The 15,510-nt window shown below is 41.9% G+C and overlaps 1 protein-coding gene across 2 annotated transcripts in view; it reads left to right on the top strand.

Annotated features, from left to right (window-relative positions):
• The window catches only part of LOC117513698 (aldehyde dehydrogenase, mitochondrial-like), a 127,332-nt gene that overhangs the window by 73,963 nt on the left and 37,859 nt on the right, over positions 1 to 15,510 (top strand). For both annotated transcript variants that reach the window (XM_034173939.1, XM_034173940.1), the window contains exons 5-7: positions 5,681 to 5,792; positions 7,049 to 7,177; positions 7,702 to 7,815. In XM_034173939.1, coding sequence (XP_034029830.1) covers positions 5,681 to 5,792; positions 7,049 to 7,177; positions 7,702 to 7,815 — 355 coding nt within the window. The remainder of the gene's footprint in view (positions 1 to 5,680; positions 5,793 to 7,048; positions 7,178 to 7,701; positions 7,816 to 15,510) is intronic.

Raw genomic sequence — 15,510 nt, 5'->3', positions numbered from 1 at the left:
CCACTGTGAGATCAATAAAGTATATATCTCTCTATGCCTGCCATGATTAGCTATTTGATTTATTTTCTTTCTTTCTTATATTACTTTGACACTTTCTTCCCTTCTATTCTCACTTACATCTCACTGGGACAAATACTCAATTCTAAAAACTGTCATTCTTTAATCACATTTTTGTGGAATTATCAGCAAAATTATATATATATATATATATATATATATATATATATATATATATATATATATATATATATATATATATATATATATATATATATATATATATTTTTTTTTTTTTTTTATATATATATTTTTATATCAACAAAAATATAAATGCAACACTTTTGGTTTTGCTCCCATTTTGTATGATGAACTCAAAGATCTAAAACTTTTTCACATACACAATATCATCATTTCCCTCAAATATTGTTCACAAACCAGTCTAAATCTGTGATAGTGAGCACTTCTCCTTTGCTGCGATAATCCATCCCACCTCACAGGTGTGCTATACCAAGATGCTGATTAGACACCATGATTAGTGCACAGGTGTGCCTTAGACTGCCCACAATAAAAGGCCACTCTGAAAGGTGCAGTTTTATCACACAGCACAATGCCACAGATGTCGCAAGATTTGAGGGAGTTTGCAATTGGCATGCTGACAGCAGGAATGTCAACCAGAGCTGTTGCTCGTGTATTGAATGTTCATTTCTCTACCATAAGCCGTCTCCAAAGGCGTTTCAGAGAATTTGGCAGTACATCCAACCAGCCTCACAACCGCAGACCACGTGTAACCACACCAGCCCAGGACCTCCACATCCAGCATGTTCACCTCCAAGATCGTCTGAGACCAGCCACTCGGACAGCTGCTGAAACAATCAGTTTGCATAACCAAAGAATTTCTGCACAAACTGTCAGAAACCGTCTCAGGGAAGCTCATCTGCATGTTCATTGTCCTCATTGGGGTCTCGACCTGACTCCAGTTCATCGTCATAACCGACTTGAGTGGGCAAATGCTCACATTCGCTGGTGTTTGGCACGTTGGAGAGGTGTTCTCTTCACGGATGAATCCCGGTTCACACTGTCCAGGGCAGATGGCAGACAGCGTGTGTGGCGTCGTGTGGTGAGCAGTTTTCTGATGTCAATGTTGTGGATCGCGTGACCCATGGTGGCGGTGGGGTTATGGTATGGCAGGCGTCTGTTATGGACGAAGAACACAGGTGCATTTTATTGATGGCATTTTGAATGCACAGAGATACCGTGACGAGATCCTGAGGCCCATTGTTGTGCCATACATCCAAGAACATCACCTCATGTTGCAGCAGGATAATGCACTGCCCCATGTTGCAAGGATCTGTACACAATTCTTGGAAGCTGAAAATGTCCCAGTTCTTGCATGGCCGGCATACTCACCGGACATGTCACCCATTGAGCATGTTTGGGATGCTCTGGACCGGCGTATATGACAGCGTGTACCAGTTCCTGCCAATATCCAGCAACTTCGCACAGCCATTGAAGAGGAGTGGACCAACATTCCACAGGCCACAATTGACAACCTGATCAACTCTATGCGAAGGAGATGTGTTGCACTGCATGAGGCAAATGGTGGTCACACCAGATACTGACTGGTATTCTCCCCCAATAAAACAAAACTGCACCTTTCAGAGTGGCCTTTTATTGTGGACAGTCTAAGGCACACCTGTGCACTAATCATGGTGTCTAATCAGCATCTTGATATGGCACACCTGTGAGGTGGGATGGATTATCTCAGCAAAGAAGTGCTCACTATCACAGATTTAGACGGGTTTGTGAACAATATTTGAGGGAAATGGTCATATTGTGTATGTGGAAAAAGTTTTAGATCTTTGAGTTCATCTCATACAAAATGGGAGCAAAACCAAAAGTGTTGCGTTTATATTTTTGTTGTGTATATATATATACACACATACACACAGTGGTGGGCACAGTTCCAGTAATCCAATAACAGATAAGTATAGAAGATAATGTTTTCATTATCGGCTTATCTTTTTAGATAACTTTAAAAAAAAAACCCTGCTATGGAATAAGGGATAGAACTCTTCAAATTATTGTTCATTACTTCCCATGTCAATCATACTCATAGGTAAAATGTTTGTCCACAGTCTTTGATCTGGCTATTTGCACAGTTTATAGCTGCACATGAAGGTATTTTTTAACAAAAATACAAAGGATAAAGTTGCGTGCGCCTCATTAAAGATCAATACAAAAGAGCATTCAGGAGCAGGGCATGGGAGTGGTAATATGGCGGCCGGTTTACTTCAAAATTATCGGCCAATGAGTTATCCAGTGTAAAATGGCCCCTAAAGGACCCTCAGGTAAGTGCTAGACAGATTATTCTGTCATCTGATTAATGCATTTTTGAGATCATTGGCTGATATATGCACTTAATTTTAAACAAACAAACAAAACCTATCTGTATTCATATTTGACAGTTGGGCCTGTCAGTGTGACTTATGTGAAATTGCTCAGACTCCTCATTGCATCAGTTTGCATGTTGGTTGGTGCGTCAAAAACAGTGGGAATGGGTGTTTTGAAACAGTAGGAAATTGTAACATTAGCAAGACTCGGAGACAGTGCAGACAGTAGCAGTGTTAAATCTTCAAGTTTTTATTTATTATTTTATTTTTTGTCTCATTTGTTAACATTACTAAGTTGTTGTGGCGCACCACATGCCAAAAATAAATAATAACCTAGACCATAATTCTCAAATGTGTCCAAGTCTGTGTGTCTGTTGATTGATTGATTGATAGTCAGATTTATTGGCCGGGCCCTGAGGCCAACAAGGAAGATAAGTGGTTGATCCCTTTCACCCAGGACACACATTTTTTGTCACCCTCCCCTCTAGCAGACAGGTGAGGTCCATCAGGACTAAAACCTCAAGACACAAAAACAGCTTCCCACAAAGTACAGACTGATCATTCCTGCACTGAAAGGCACTGTACATCTGCATGCCTTTGCACGGCCCCAATCCACTGTTATATTTATTTGACAGTGAACATTTGACTCATTTACTTCTTACAGAAGTATTTTTTTTTCCTTTTCTTTTTATTGTTGTTTATGCACCAGTGACACCAGATCAAATTTCTTGTATATGAGAACTTACTTGGCAATAAATTCAGTTCTGATTCTGATAAAGTATGTTTTATTCATGAACTCATATTTCCTAATTAACTATGAGGCCAGCATGGTGGCTAGGCAGTTATTTCTTGTACTTCCAAAGCTCCAAAGGTTCCTGGTTGAAGATCACCCAGCCCATTTTCCATGTTATGTGGGGTTGCTTCAGGAAGGGCATCCAATATAAAACCTGGGCCAAATCAACACACAGATCATCTCTGATCTGCTGTGGTGACCCCAAAGGGAAAAGCTGAAAGAACTCACTATTTCAGGAATTCTGTGATTAAAGAAGCCTACTAAAATAGTCAGTGTTGTGTCGGGACTGAAAGCCGACTGACAAATAGAAGTGGAAGGAACTGTCCACTGCTGGTCAGCTGAGGGCTGTGGAACCCCTGCACACTGCCAACCAGACTTTGGTGACATCTGGAGAAAAGCCTTGTGCTGATGATCAATCAATCAACTTTTTTCTTGTATAGCGCCAAATCACAACAAACAGTTGCCCCAAGGCGCTCCACATTGCAAGGCAAGGCCATACAATAATTATGAAACACAGTCTACGTCTAAAGCAACATAACCAAGGGATGGTCCAGGGTCACCCGATCCAGCCCTAACTATAAGCCTTAGCGAAAAGGAAAGTTTTAAGCCTAATCTTAAAAGTAGAGAGGGTATCTGTCTCCCTGATCTGAATTGGGAGCTGGTTCCACAGGAGAGGAGCCTGAAAGCTGAAGGCTCTGCCTCCCATTCTACTCTTACAAACCCTAGGAACTACAAGTAAGCCCGCAGTCTGAGAGCGAAGCGCTCTAATGGGGTAATATGGTACTATGAGGTCCCTAAGATAAGATGGGACCTGATTATTCAAAACCTTATAAGTAAGAAGAAGAATTTTAAATTCTATTCTAGCATTAACAGGAAGCCAATGAAGGGAGGCCAACACGGGTGAGATATGCTCTCTCCTGCTAGTCCCCGTCAGTACTCTAGCTGCAGCATTCTGAACCAACTGAAGGCTTTTTAGGGAACTTTTAGGACAACCTGATAATAATGAATTACAATAGTCCAGCCTAGAGGAAACAAATGCATGAATTAGTTTTTCAGCATCACTCTGAGACAAGACCTTTCTGATTTTAGAGATATTGCGTAAATGCAAAAAGGCAGTCCTACATATTTGTTTAATATGCGCTTTGAATGACATATCCTGATCAAAAATAACTCCAAGATTTCTCACAGTATTACCAGAGATCAGGGAAATGCCATCCAGAGTAACGATCTGGTTAGACACCATGCTTCTAAGATTTGTGGGGCCAAGTACAATAACTTCAGTTTTATCTGAGTTTAAAAGCAGGAAATTAGAGGTCATCCATGTCTTTATGTCTGTAAGACAATCCTGCAGTTTAGCTAATTGGTGCGTATCCTCTGGCTTCATGGATAGATAAAGCTGGGTATCATCTGCGTAACAATGAAAATTTAAGCAATACCGTCTAATAATACTGCCCAAGGGAAGCATGTATAAAGTGAATAAAATTGGTCCTAGCACAGAACCTTGTGGAACTCCATAATTAACTTTAGTCTGTGAAGAAGATTCCCCATTTACATGAACAAACTGTAATCTATTAGACAAATATGATTCAAACCACCGCAGCGCAATGCCTTTAATACCTATGACATGCTCTAATCTCTGTAATAAAATTTTATGGTCAACAGTATCAAAAGCAGCACTGAGGTCCAACAGAACAAGCACAGAGATAAGTCCACTGTCCGAAGCCATAAGAAGATCATTTGTAACCTTCACTAATGCTGTTTCTGTACTATGATGAATTCTAAAACCTGACTGAAACTCTTCAAATAGACCATTCCTCTGCAGGTGATCAGTTAGCTGTTTTACAACTACCCTCTCAAGAATCTTTGAGAGAAAAGGAAGGTTGGAGATTGGCCTATAATTAGCTAAGATAGCTGGGTCAAGTGATGGCTTTTTAAGTAATGGTTTAATTACTGCCACCTTAAAGGCCTGTGGTACATAACCAACTAACAAAGATAGATTGATCATATTTAAGATTGAAGCATTAAATAATGGTAGGACTTCCTTGAGCAGCCTGGCAGGAATGGGGTCTAATAAGCATGTTGATGGTTTGGATGAAGTAACTAATGAAAATAACTCAGACAGAACAATCGGAGAGAAAGAGTCTAACCAAATACCGGCATCACTGAAAGCAGCCAAAGATAACGATACATCTTTGGGATGGTTATGAGTATTTTTTTCTCTAATAGTCAAAATTTTGTTAGCAAAGAAAGTCATGAAGTCATTACTAGTTAAAGTTAATGGAATACTCAGCTCAATAGAGCTCTGACTCTTTGTCAGCCTGGCTACAGTGCTGAAAAGAAACCTGGGGTTGTTCTTATTTGATGATGCATTTACTTCAGAAGTAAATAAGCAAAATTAGATGAATTCAGAACCAGGCTGTGACATGAATGAATATGTTATGTCAGGGGCTTAAAATGCTTGGAAGCACACTGTTTAACATAGTGTGTATGTGCACAGGTACTATGCAGGCTGGGCTGACAAATGGGAGGGAAAGACCATTCCCATCGACGGAGACTATTTCTGCTACACCAGACATGAACCTGTTGGAGTCTGTGGACAGATCATCCCTGTAAGTGCACCAAAACCTTAAATCTTAAACAACTCATTGATTCATGTGTAACACCCAGAATATCCATACACACCAAGTGTCACACAGCATTATAGTGTGGCTCGGAATTTTTGTAGAACACTGAATTTTAAAGATAGAATTTAGAACATGCTTAGGAAAAAAAGTTTTTCCCTGCACTGGTAACAGTGTCAGGCCTGTACAGTAAAACTTGTACATGAGTGGGAAAGTGAATTTTGTATAGATAACTCAAAAGCAGCAACTGTTATCAACTTGTAACTTGCCAAATTAAAAAGCACAGAAGCACAAACGGTGAACAGATTACACGTAAGAGGCAGTTTAGGCTACTGGCCTTTTTGATGCCCATCTTTTAGGCAATTTTAACCTAGAGCATTCTTAAAACTAGTCACAGCTCCAGCATTGACAGTAGAGGGAGGGACCCTGATCCAGTATTCTATCACTTATGTGAAGAACCTATGCCTAACATGGGTCCAGCGTCACTGTTTGTTTATTTCACCTGCTGTATATATTATACTATATCGCGTATGCATAACTCGCGTTTTGGCTTTACTCACCATTGATTTGTGGACCCCGAAAATTTAGACTGCTGTTTAAAGACTACTGAATATTTTTGGTCAACCTCATTAACTCACGGTTTCAGTTATCTCGCAGTTCGGTATTGTGGACATCCACTTATGACTGACCTGTTGCTTAGCAGCAGTAACCATTACAACCTCCCAGAAACACACAACCCTCCATACACACAACATTCCCCCATCCACACAGAAACACATAAACATAGCACCCCAGCCCTCACCACACACACTCACACACCCTTTTGTACATGGATGTATATGGGAATCTGCATATGACTTACAGTTGCATAGCAACTGTAACCGTGGCAACCAAAGGGACAAAGAAAAGGGTTGGAGAGGGAATGTCCATATATTCCTATATCTTCCAAATTAAAAGCCCAAATTTTGCCAAATTGTTAGCAAACATGAGCTCCCAATGTTAATAAAATTATTAATCAGAGAAGATCAAAGTTCAGTGAGAAACACAATTAAAGCATCGGTTGCCTAGCAACCATTCACCTGATAAGCAGAGTGAGATAAGGCAGGGTCCAGATACTTAGAGATTTGAATGTATATCAAAGCAGAGTTGAAATCTTACACCCGGGCATCGCCCCAGTTCCCTTTGTGTGTATGTGTATGTATTCTAATCCTTCATTGATATAATTGCATTTTTTGTCTTTCCAGTGGAACTTCCCTTTGTTAATGCAAGCCTGGAAGCTTGGTCCTGCCCTTGCAACTGGGAACACTGTGGTCATGAAAGTTGCAGAGCAAACACCGCTCACAGCACTGTATGTCGCCAGTCTCATTAAAGAGGTACTTGCATGCAAGGTTGCAGGACTTGACAGTTGAGCACATAGTGTGTACAAACCCAATTCCAATGAAGTTGGGACGTTGTGTAAAATGTAAAGAAAAACAATACGATGATTTTCAAGTCTTCTTCAACCTATATTCAATTGAATACACCACAAAGACAAGATATTTAATATTCAAACTGATAAACTTTATTGTTTTTGTGGAAATATTTGCTCATTTTGAAATAGATGCCTGCAACACATAACACAGGGGTAAACATACCAATGTCCCAGCTTTTTTGAAATGTGTTGCAGGCATCCATTTCAAAATGAGCAAATATTTGCACAAAAACAATAAAGTTTATCAGTTTGAACATTAAATATCTTGTCTTTATGGTGTATTCAATTGAATATAGGTTGAAGAAGATTTGCAAATCATATTCTGTTTTTAATTACATTTTACTCAACGTCCCAACTTTATTGGAATTGGGGTTGTGCTTGGTTGTGTTGCCCTTTCGTTTTGAGTGATGATGGTTCTGTTTCTAGGTGGGTTTTCCAGAAGGTGTTGTCAACATCTTGCCTGGCATGGGACCAACAGCAGGCGCTGCCATTGCAAGACATACAGATGTTGACAAGGTGGCGTTCACTGGCTCCACAGAAGTAAGAGTACTTTTGTATTCTTGTGTTTGGTGTAAAGTCCCATCACACGCTACAGTAGAATCCTTGTTTGCAGATGTGATTATGTTTCACATCAGTCGCTCTTGATCATATAGAGTTTAAGCAAACTGCAGCACTGTGTGTTCGGCAGAGAGGGAAAAAAACCTCACCCACACATCAGTTCTCCAAAACCAGACAACACAAGGCCTTTTATTAGAATGCATTTTGTTTTCTGGCCTGTTAAGCAGATGAACGTGGTGTTCTTCCTCTTTTGAAATTTTATTTTGATTGAGGATGTTACTTTTCTGTTAAATACATTTATTTGTAATGTAATTCTATATTCAGACAACTTTGTTGATTCCAAAAAGGGCAATTACGTTTACACTCCAATTACCTCAGACAAGATACAGCAGTTAATCCACAATTATTACTTGTTTACCGTAATAATGGCACACATTAAAATTAAAGACAACACATAGACATTTGACATTGTTTATGTCCTCTAAACTTGAAGCAGTCCATCATCCAAATTGAGGCAAAGTGGGTGAAGGTCGCAGGAGGAGGGGCCCGTGCCACTCAGCTTGGGGGTTGAAGGCTGCAACAGTAAAAACCACGCTGCCTTCGAGGTGGCAAGGAGGAAGCCAGGGTGAGGGGAGTGGAGAGACATGGGGGGGGGGGGGGGGGGGTAATAGGGTTGGAGGGAGGGAGACATGCGTCGTGTGCAGATGAGTTAAATTTCTCTCCGTATGTGTGTGTAAAGTCTGATGTTGGTAGGCAACAGCAGACTGGGGGGGAGAGATAGATGAGAAGGGGGAGCCAAATTCCTTCACCAAGGCCATAGATCCTTCTGGTGGTAGGGCAGGGAATTTGGCCTTCAGGAGCCAATAAGGCTGCCATGTTGATCTTAGGCGGAGAGATACAGAATTCCATATACTGCACCTCTGACCATCTAGAGTCCAAATTTATGAAGCATATGCTCCGGTCCTCAGCAGTACTTTCTTCTGCAATGCAGCGATTTGCTCTGAGATTGTATCCATTTTGCATTTGAGTTCAAGAGGCCACGCAGTCTGAGATTACACAGCATTGCCTAACTCATTAATCATGACGGACTGATGAGGGGACGAGATTCTGGAAGCAGCCATCTTGTTAATATTCCTGTGGGTCAGTGCAGCGCACAAACCAATCAGCAACAAACCTCCCACCATGAAAGCGAATAGGAATGAATCCTCAACTTCTTCCACAGAGAATGGAGCCACATGTCACACTCCATTCTCTCAGGCGTTGAGAGCATAGCCCGCTGGGTAGGTTCCATCAGGGCACGCAGGGTCCCCCAACCCTGATCTTCTTGTCGAAAAAAAAATGGTGTCAATAGCGTTGAGAGACCATCTGATCAATTCCATATAGTTAATCCAAATCTTAATTTGAAGAATTTACAGTCTGGTGAAGCTGGGACTTTGAAGGTTGGAGCAGAGATAAAGAGCAGAAAGGAACAGAGGAGAGGGGAGGAATGCAACCGACCTTGCTGAAGTCCCAAGCTGTTCTTTTTCCTCTTTTGAAGAGAGAGAGAAATCGTTTCAGGTCTGGGAGGGTGTGCTCGTGCCATACATCCTCCACACCACTGGATGATGACCATAAAGGCCAACAACTGATCAGCCAGGTGGTACATGGGTATGTGTTTCACCTTCTCCAGCCACTGAGGTCCTCAACACTGAGGCACCTGTGTGCTGGATCATATCCAGAGAAACATATCACATAGACAAAATGTTGTAGCTGATGTTCCCTCACATAGTGATCCTCCTCATCTGAGTCTCTCTCAGTAACCATTCATTTGACATAATCATTCCATCAGTACCCAAGGATCCTCCTAAGAGACCTAGTACCAGAGGTATCCCCTCATCACTTTTGAACCACGAATGTCCATGTTTCACAACCATACAGTAAGACAGGTAGCACCAGGACCCAATAGGTTTGGCTTCCCAGACTTGATTTTAAGGTACCTGAAGGCATTATGGGCTGTGTGTTAGAGTACTAACAAAGTCTGAATGAAACCAATTTGCAGGCAGCAAAAAGTGACCAAAAGGGTTTGTGCAAAAATAAGAGGTTTAATGTTCCAAACATGAGTATCAATCCAAACAGGTGAGGTGGAAAAACAACTCCAAACAAAACAAGATAAGGTGGTCCAAACAACAGGTGGAGGCTGTGGATTCCTCCAAGTACCTTGGGCTGTGGCTGGACAGCAAACTGGACTGGACAACCCACGCCAACCACATGTACAGGAAGGGACAGAGCAGGCTATACTTTCTGAGGAGGTTGTGGTCATTTAACATCTCCTGTGGATGTTCTACCAGTCCGTAGTAGCCAGTGTCCTCTTACACCGTGGTGTGCTGGGGGTATGCAGCACATCCAAGAAGGTCCGCATCCAGGCTGGGCAAACTGCTGGGCATTATGGACGATGCCAGTCACCCTCTGCACACTGTCATCAGCAACCAGAGGAACCTCTTCAGCCACAGACTGCTCCTTCCCAAGTGCAGGACCATCAGACTGAAAAACTCCTTTGTCCCTCAGGCCATCAGACTGTAATGCAATGCTGCGCACACTCTGATTGGCTGATTTCATTGTTACGCAGATGATACCCAGCTTTATCTATCCATGAAGCCAGAGGACACACACCAATTAGCTAAACTGCAGGATTGTCTTACAGACATAAGGACATGGATGACCTCTAATTTCCTGCTTTTAAACTCAGATAAAACTGAAGTTATTGTACTTGGCCCCACAAATCTTAGAAACATGGTGTCTAACCAGATCCTTACTCTGGATGGCATTACCCTGACCTCTAGTAATACTGTGAGAAATCTTGGAGTCATTTTTGATCAGGATATGTCATTCAATGCGCATATTAAACAAATATGTTGGACTGCTTTTTTGCATTTGCGCAATATCTCTAAAATTAGAAAGGTCTTGTCTCAGAGTGATGCTGAAAAACAAATTCATGCATTTATTTCCTCTAGGCTGGACTATTGTAATTCATTATTATCAGGTTGTCCTAAAAGTTCCCTGAAAAGCCTTCAGTTAATTCAAAATGCTGCAGCTAGAGTGCTAACAGGGACTAGGAGAGAGCATATCTCACCCATATTGGCCTCTTTTCATTGGCTTCCTGTTAATTCTAGAATAGAATTTAAAATTCTTCTTCTTACTTATAAGGTTTTGAATAATCAGGTCCCATCTTATCTTAGAGACCTCATAGTACCATATCACCCCAATAGAGTGCTTTGCTCTCAGACTGCAGGCTTACTTGTAGTTCCTAGGGTTTGTAAGAGTAGAATGAGAGGCAGAGCCTTCAGCTTTCAGGCTCCTCTCCTGTGGAACCAGCTCCCAATTCAGATCAGGGAGACAGACACCCTCTCTACTTTTAAGATTAGGCTTAAAACTTTCCTTTTTGCTAAAGCTTATAGTTAGGGCTGGATCAGGTGACCCTGAACCATCCCTTAGTTATGCTGCTATAGACTTAGACTGCTGGGGGGTTCCCATGATGCACTGAGTGTTTCTTTCTCTTTTTTTCGCTCTGTATGCACCACTCTGCATTTAATCATTAGTGATTGATCTCTGCTCCCCTCCACAGCATGTCTTTTTCCTGGTTCTCTCCCTCAGCCCCAACCAGTCCCAGCAGAAGACTGCCCCTCCCTGAGCCTGGTTCTGCTGGAGGTTTCTTCCTGTTAAAAGGGAGTTTTTCCTTCCCACTGTTGCCAAGTGCTTGCTCACAGGGGGTCGTTTTGACCGTTGGGGTTTTTCCGTAATTATTGTATGGCCTTGCCTTACAATATAAAGCACCTTGGGGCAACTGTTTATTGTGATTTGGCGCTATATAAATAAAATTGATTTGATTTGATTTAAGGACGAGCCGCGGGATTTAGACGGGTTTATCGACCTGGTCATATGATTAGACAATCGATTAAAAGAACGTTGTCGGGATAAATAAAATAAAATTGATTTGATTTCCAGTCTTATATTTTCCCATATCCCAGCTCTCCACAATTTATCTTATACTCACTCGACTGGTAAGCCACTGAAAGCCGACTCTGACACTCCAAAACGGAGGCGTTCTTTGTCTCGCTCCGTCGTGATGCGCGAAGCCTCCGCACAGCTTTCCATGACAAAATCTCTTGTTAAAAGTGAAATCTGCTGGAAAATGGCTGATGTCCAGCTCTTGTGATAACCAGAGAAATTGCACACGACGGTCCCGGATCCACACAGCCATCCATTTAGAAATGATCTGGTGGTTTCTGCCTATTGATCGCAGCGCGGCGCGCCGTGCGCCATTGTGGGCCGTCCTTAAAGCGGTAGTAACACTCCTTAATCTCTGTGAAGCCCATAAAATTTTCACCAAAAGCCATCTGAATTTTCCGAATGGTTTCCAGCTGTCTAACAGTTTCTGAAAAAATTCTGATGGAACAAAGCCCAAATCATTCCTCCATTTCCTCGCAATGAAAAAATGAGAGGGGTGGACCAGTGTTCACTCAAAGCCTGCCCACAGGCGAATGACGCAACCGACAGGCGTGAAAAAACTCATGCATGCGCACGAAGGTTCAAGCTTGGCTGACGTAAAAACATATGAATCAAATCCATATATTTTTTGCATAAAATAAAAAGGTCGGATAGTTTTCTCACAGACCTCGTACATGTCTGTTTGTTCATAAAAAAATGATTTATTACAATAAACAGGACGTTAAACTGCAAACTTCACTTTGCCCCCGAACGACATGAACAGGAAGCGATCGCAGCTCACAGCAACTCCCGTTGAAAATAACGGAGAAACGACCTGAGCTTCTGGCATTTTTACATAAAACAAACGCAATAACAACATCTAAAAACCCAGTTAATATATCCAGGAGAGTTTTAGGCACAATATACAAAGAGTTTTATGTTGCGATGTTAATGCTGTTGTCCGTGTGCAACGGTTTAAGTGCAGCCTGATCAGAGCGTCTCAGTGCAGTTCTCAATGTTAATGACAGATGTGTTACATCACACTTAACAACTGGATCACAAGATGACACTATGGCACATGTAATTGTGCCAAATAAGCACATAAAATGAGGCTCCCATTGCATTATGGGCCCAGACGCACAGCATGTTTTCTGCGTTTATGGTGTGTGTGTGTGTGTGTGTGTGTGTGTGTGTGTGTGTGTGTGTGTGTGTGTGTGTGTGTGTGTGTGTGTGTGTGTGTGTGTGTGTGTGTGTGTGTGTGTGTGTGTACAGTTGCAGTTAGATGCAGTTTTATTTATTTAGATTTTGCTGAGTTACAGTCCACTAAATCACCATCCAGCTCACTGAAAGCACACCAGCTGTCAAACATTTTATCAGCGGAAGAGTACAAATATATAGTTACAGCGACTCATCATGGTTATTTTTATCCTTTGAGTCGCAGAGCTCCGTCAGTGAAATGGCTGATCAGATCTATTAATGTCAGGCTAAACTTTAATATAAAATTAAAATGGAATACAGATTGTCTTTTTGGAGTGACTGCAGTCTCTGTGAGTGGGGAGTTGGGAATCTTTTTTTTTTGTATTCTAATATATAAGGCTGATTCTGTGTGTGTGTGTGTGTGTGTGTGTGTGTGTGTGTGTGTGTGTGCGTGCGTGCGTGCGTGCGTGCGTGCGTGCGTGCGTGTGTGTGTGTGTTCGCTCACTGTGCACAGACACAGTAATTAAGCAGTCAACACCAAACTAGCTATGGTGACTGGGGTGCCAAGGAGCGGGTCACTGGGGCCCTTAGGTTGATTGCATGAACTAAGTATTTGATCACCTATCAACCAGCAAGAATTCTGGCTCTCACAGACCTGTTAATTTTTCTTTAAGAAGCCCTCTTTACCTGTATTAATTGCACCTGTTGGAACTTGTTGCCTGTATAAAAGACACCTGTTCACACACTCAATCAATCACACTCCAACCTGTCCACCATGGCCAAGACCAAAGAGCTGTCTAAGGACACCAGGGACAACTTGTAGACCTGCACAAGGCTGGGATGGGCTACAGGACAATAGGGAAGCAGCTTGGTGAGAAGGTAACAACTGTTGGCGTAATTATTAGAAAATGGAAGAAACACAAGATGACTGTCAGTCTTCCTCAGTCTGGGGTTCCATGCAAGAACTCACCTCATGGGGTAAGGATGATTCTGAGAAAGCCCAGAACTACACGGGAGGACCTGCTCAATGACCTGAGGAGAGCTGGGTTTTTCAAGATGGTGACCATTGTGGCCATCTTGAAAAAACGTATATACAGCCATTTATGCAGCAATTGGGCTGAAATTTACTACATAGGCAACAATCAGCAAACCCAAAAACATATCCAACAGGTTTTGCAAAATTTTCCATTTTGACCTTGATGTGGCACCTGGACTGTGATCATGCCCACTTTTCCAGTTGTCATCTTAATTATCATCTTCTCCCAAACCACTGAATCAGTGGATCTGGTGGGCTTATGTTGTGGGTCGCCTGTCTGTCGGCGGCAGCATGTGTAAACATCTTCTCAGAAACTGCTGAGCCAGTGAAGCTGAAATTTGCTGTAAGTGTTCCATTCTATAAGGACACAAAAGTTTGTTGGCTGTCAAACATGGCTCCCATTGTGGCCATATTGAAAATGCCACTTAGAGCCATTGGTCAGCAGTTTTTTAAAGCTATTGAGCTGAAATTTGAAGGGTAGCTAATAGGTATCTCCAAAACATATCCAATTGGTTTTTAACATTTTTGTTATTTTGACCTTGCTGTGACTTTTGGAGTTTGGCCATGCCCACTTTTCTAGCTGAAACTGTGATGAGCTACAGTGCCCGTGGCACTATTTTTCAGCTCTTTCCAGGCTCTGCTATAAGCCTGCTATGTGCAAAAAGAGCCAGTTGTAACTAAACAAACACTGTTTTGCTGAGGTGACTCAGAGCTGATCGATGCAGCCATCTTAAGCGCTTTGAGCGTCTGATGCAGATGAAAATGCGCTATATAAATGCAGATCTTACAGCACAGTGTTGACTGTCCTGTAATTCTCTGAAATTTAAAAGGCAGTCACGTTGGAGCCCTGCTTCAGTGAGTACAGTGTCTGTAGAATGATGTGCCTTGAACACTGATTGCAAAGGCTCAAGAAGTCTTTTTTTTTTTTTTTTTTTTTTTTTGGCAAATATGCATGGATTTGCTTTAGCAAACACTTTTTCCAAAATGGCTTGGAGGGACAAAAACACCCTCAATAACTTTAACTCAATTTATAATGTATGCAATGCTTTTCTCTGGCTATGGCAGTGAGGTTGTTCCCTTCGAGAGGTGGGGATGGACTGGTTGTCTGTCCTTATGGTTGTCATTCTGGAGCTAAGGTGGTTTATTGGGATGTTGGATTCAGCAATGTACAGCACCAGTAGATCCTTCCTGACATGTCCGATAATTTGGTAGCAAACCTGGGTTCACTCTGGCTTCTGTAAGAAGGCTTTATTGTAGCAGCCTTGCATCAGATTTCCAGTGCCATAGACAAAGAATCATCAGCACAGTAGGGGCCTAGTGTTAACCACATATCTTTCACAAACAGCTTTCAGTGGATCCAGAAACCAAGAAACACATTTAGCACCATTTGCGGTACTGGTCACCAGTTATCAAGCCCACAATAACCCTGACTGTGTTTGAAGTGCAGGGTTCTGATCTTTACTGGGGTTGGCTTCATAACA

The sequence above is a fragment of the Thalassophryne amazonica genome, chromosome 7, assembly GCF_902500255.1.
Source record: "Thalassophryne amazonica chromosome 7, fThaAma1.1, whole genome shotgun sequence".
Taxonomy (NCBI): Eukaryota; Metazoa; Chordata; class Actinopteri; order Batrachoidiformes; family Batrachoididae; genus Thalassophryne; species Thalassophryne amazonica.
Note: the sequence above shows the minus strand (reverse complement) of the source record. Positions and strands in the feature narration are given on the sequence as shown.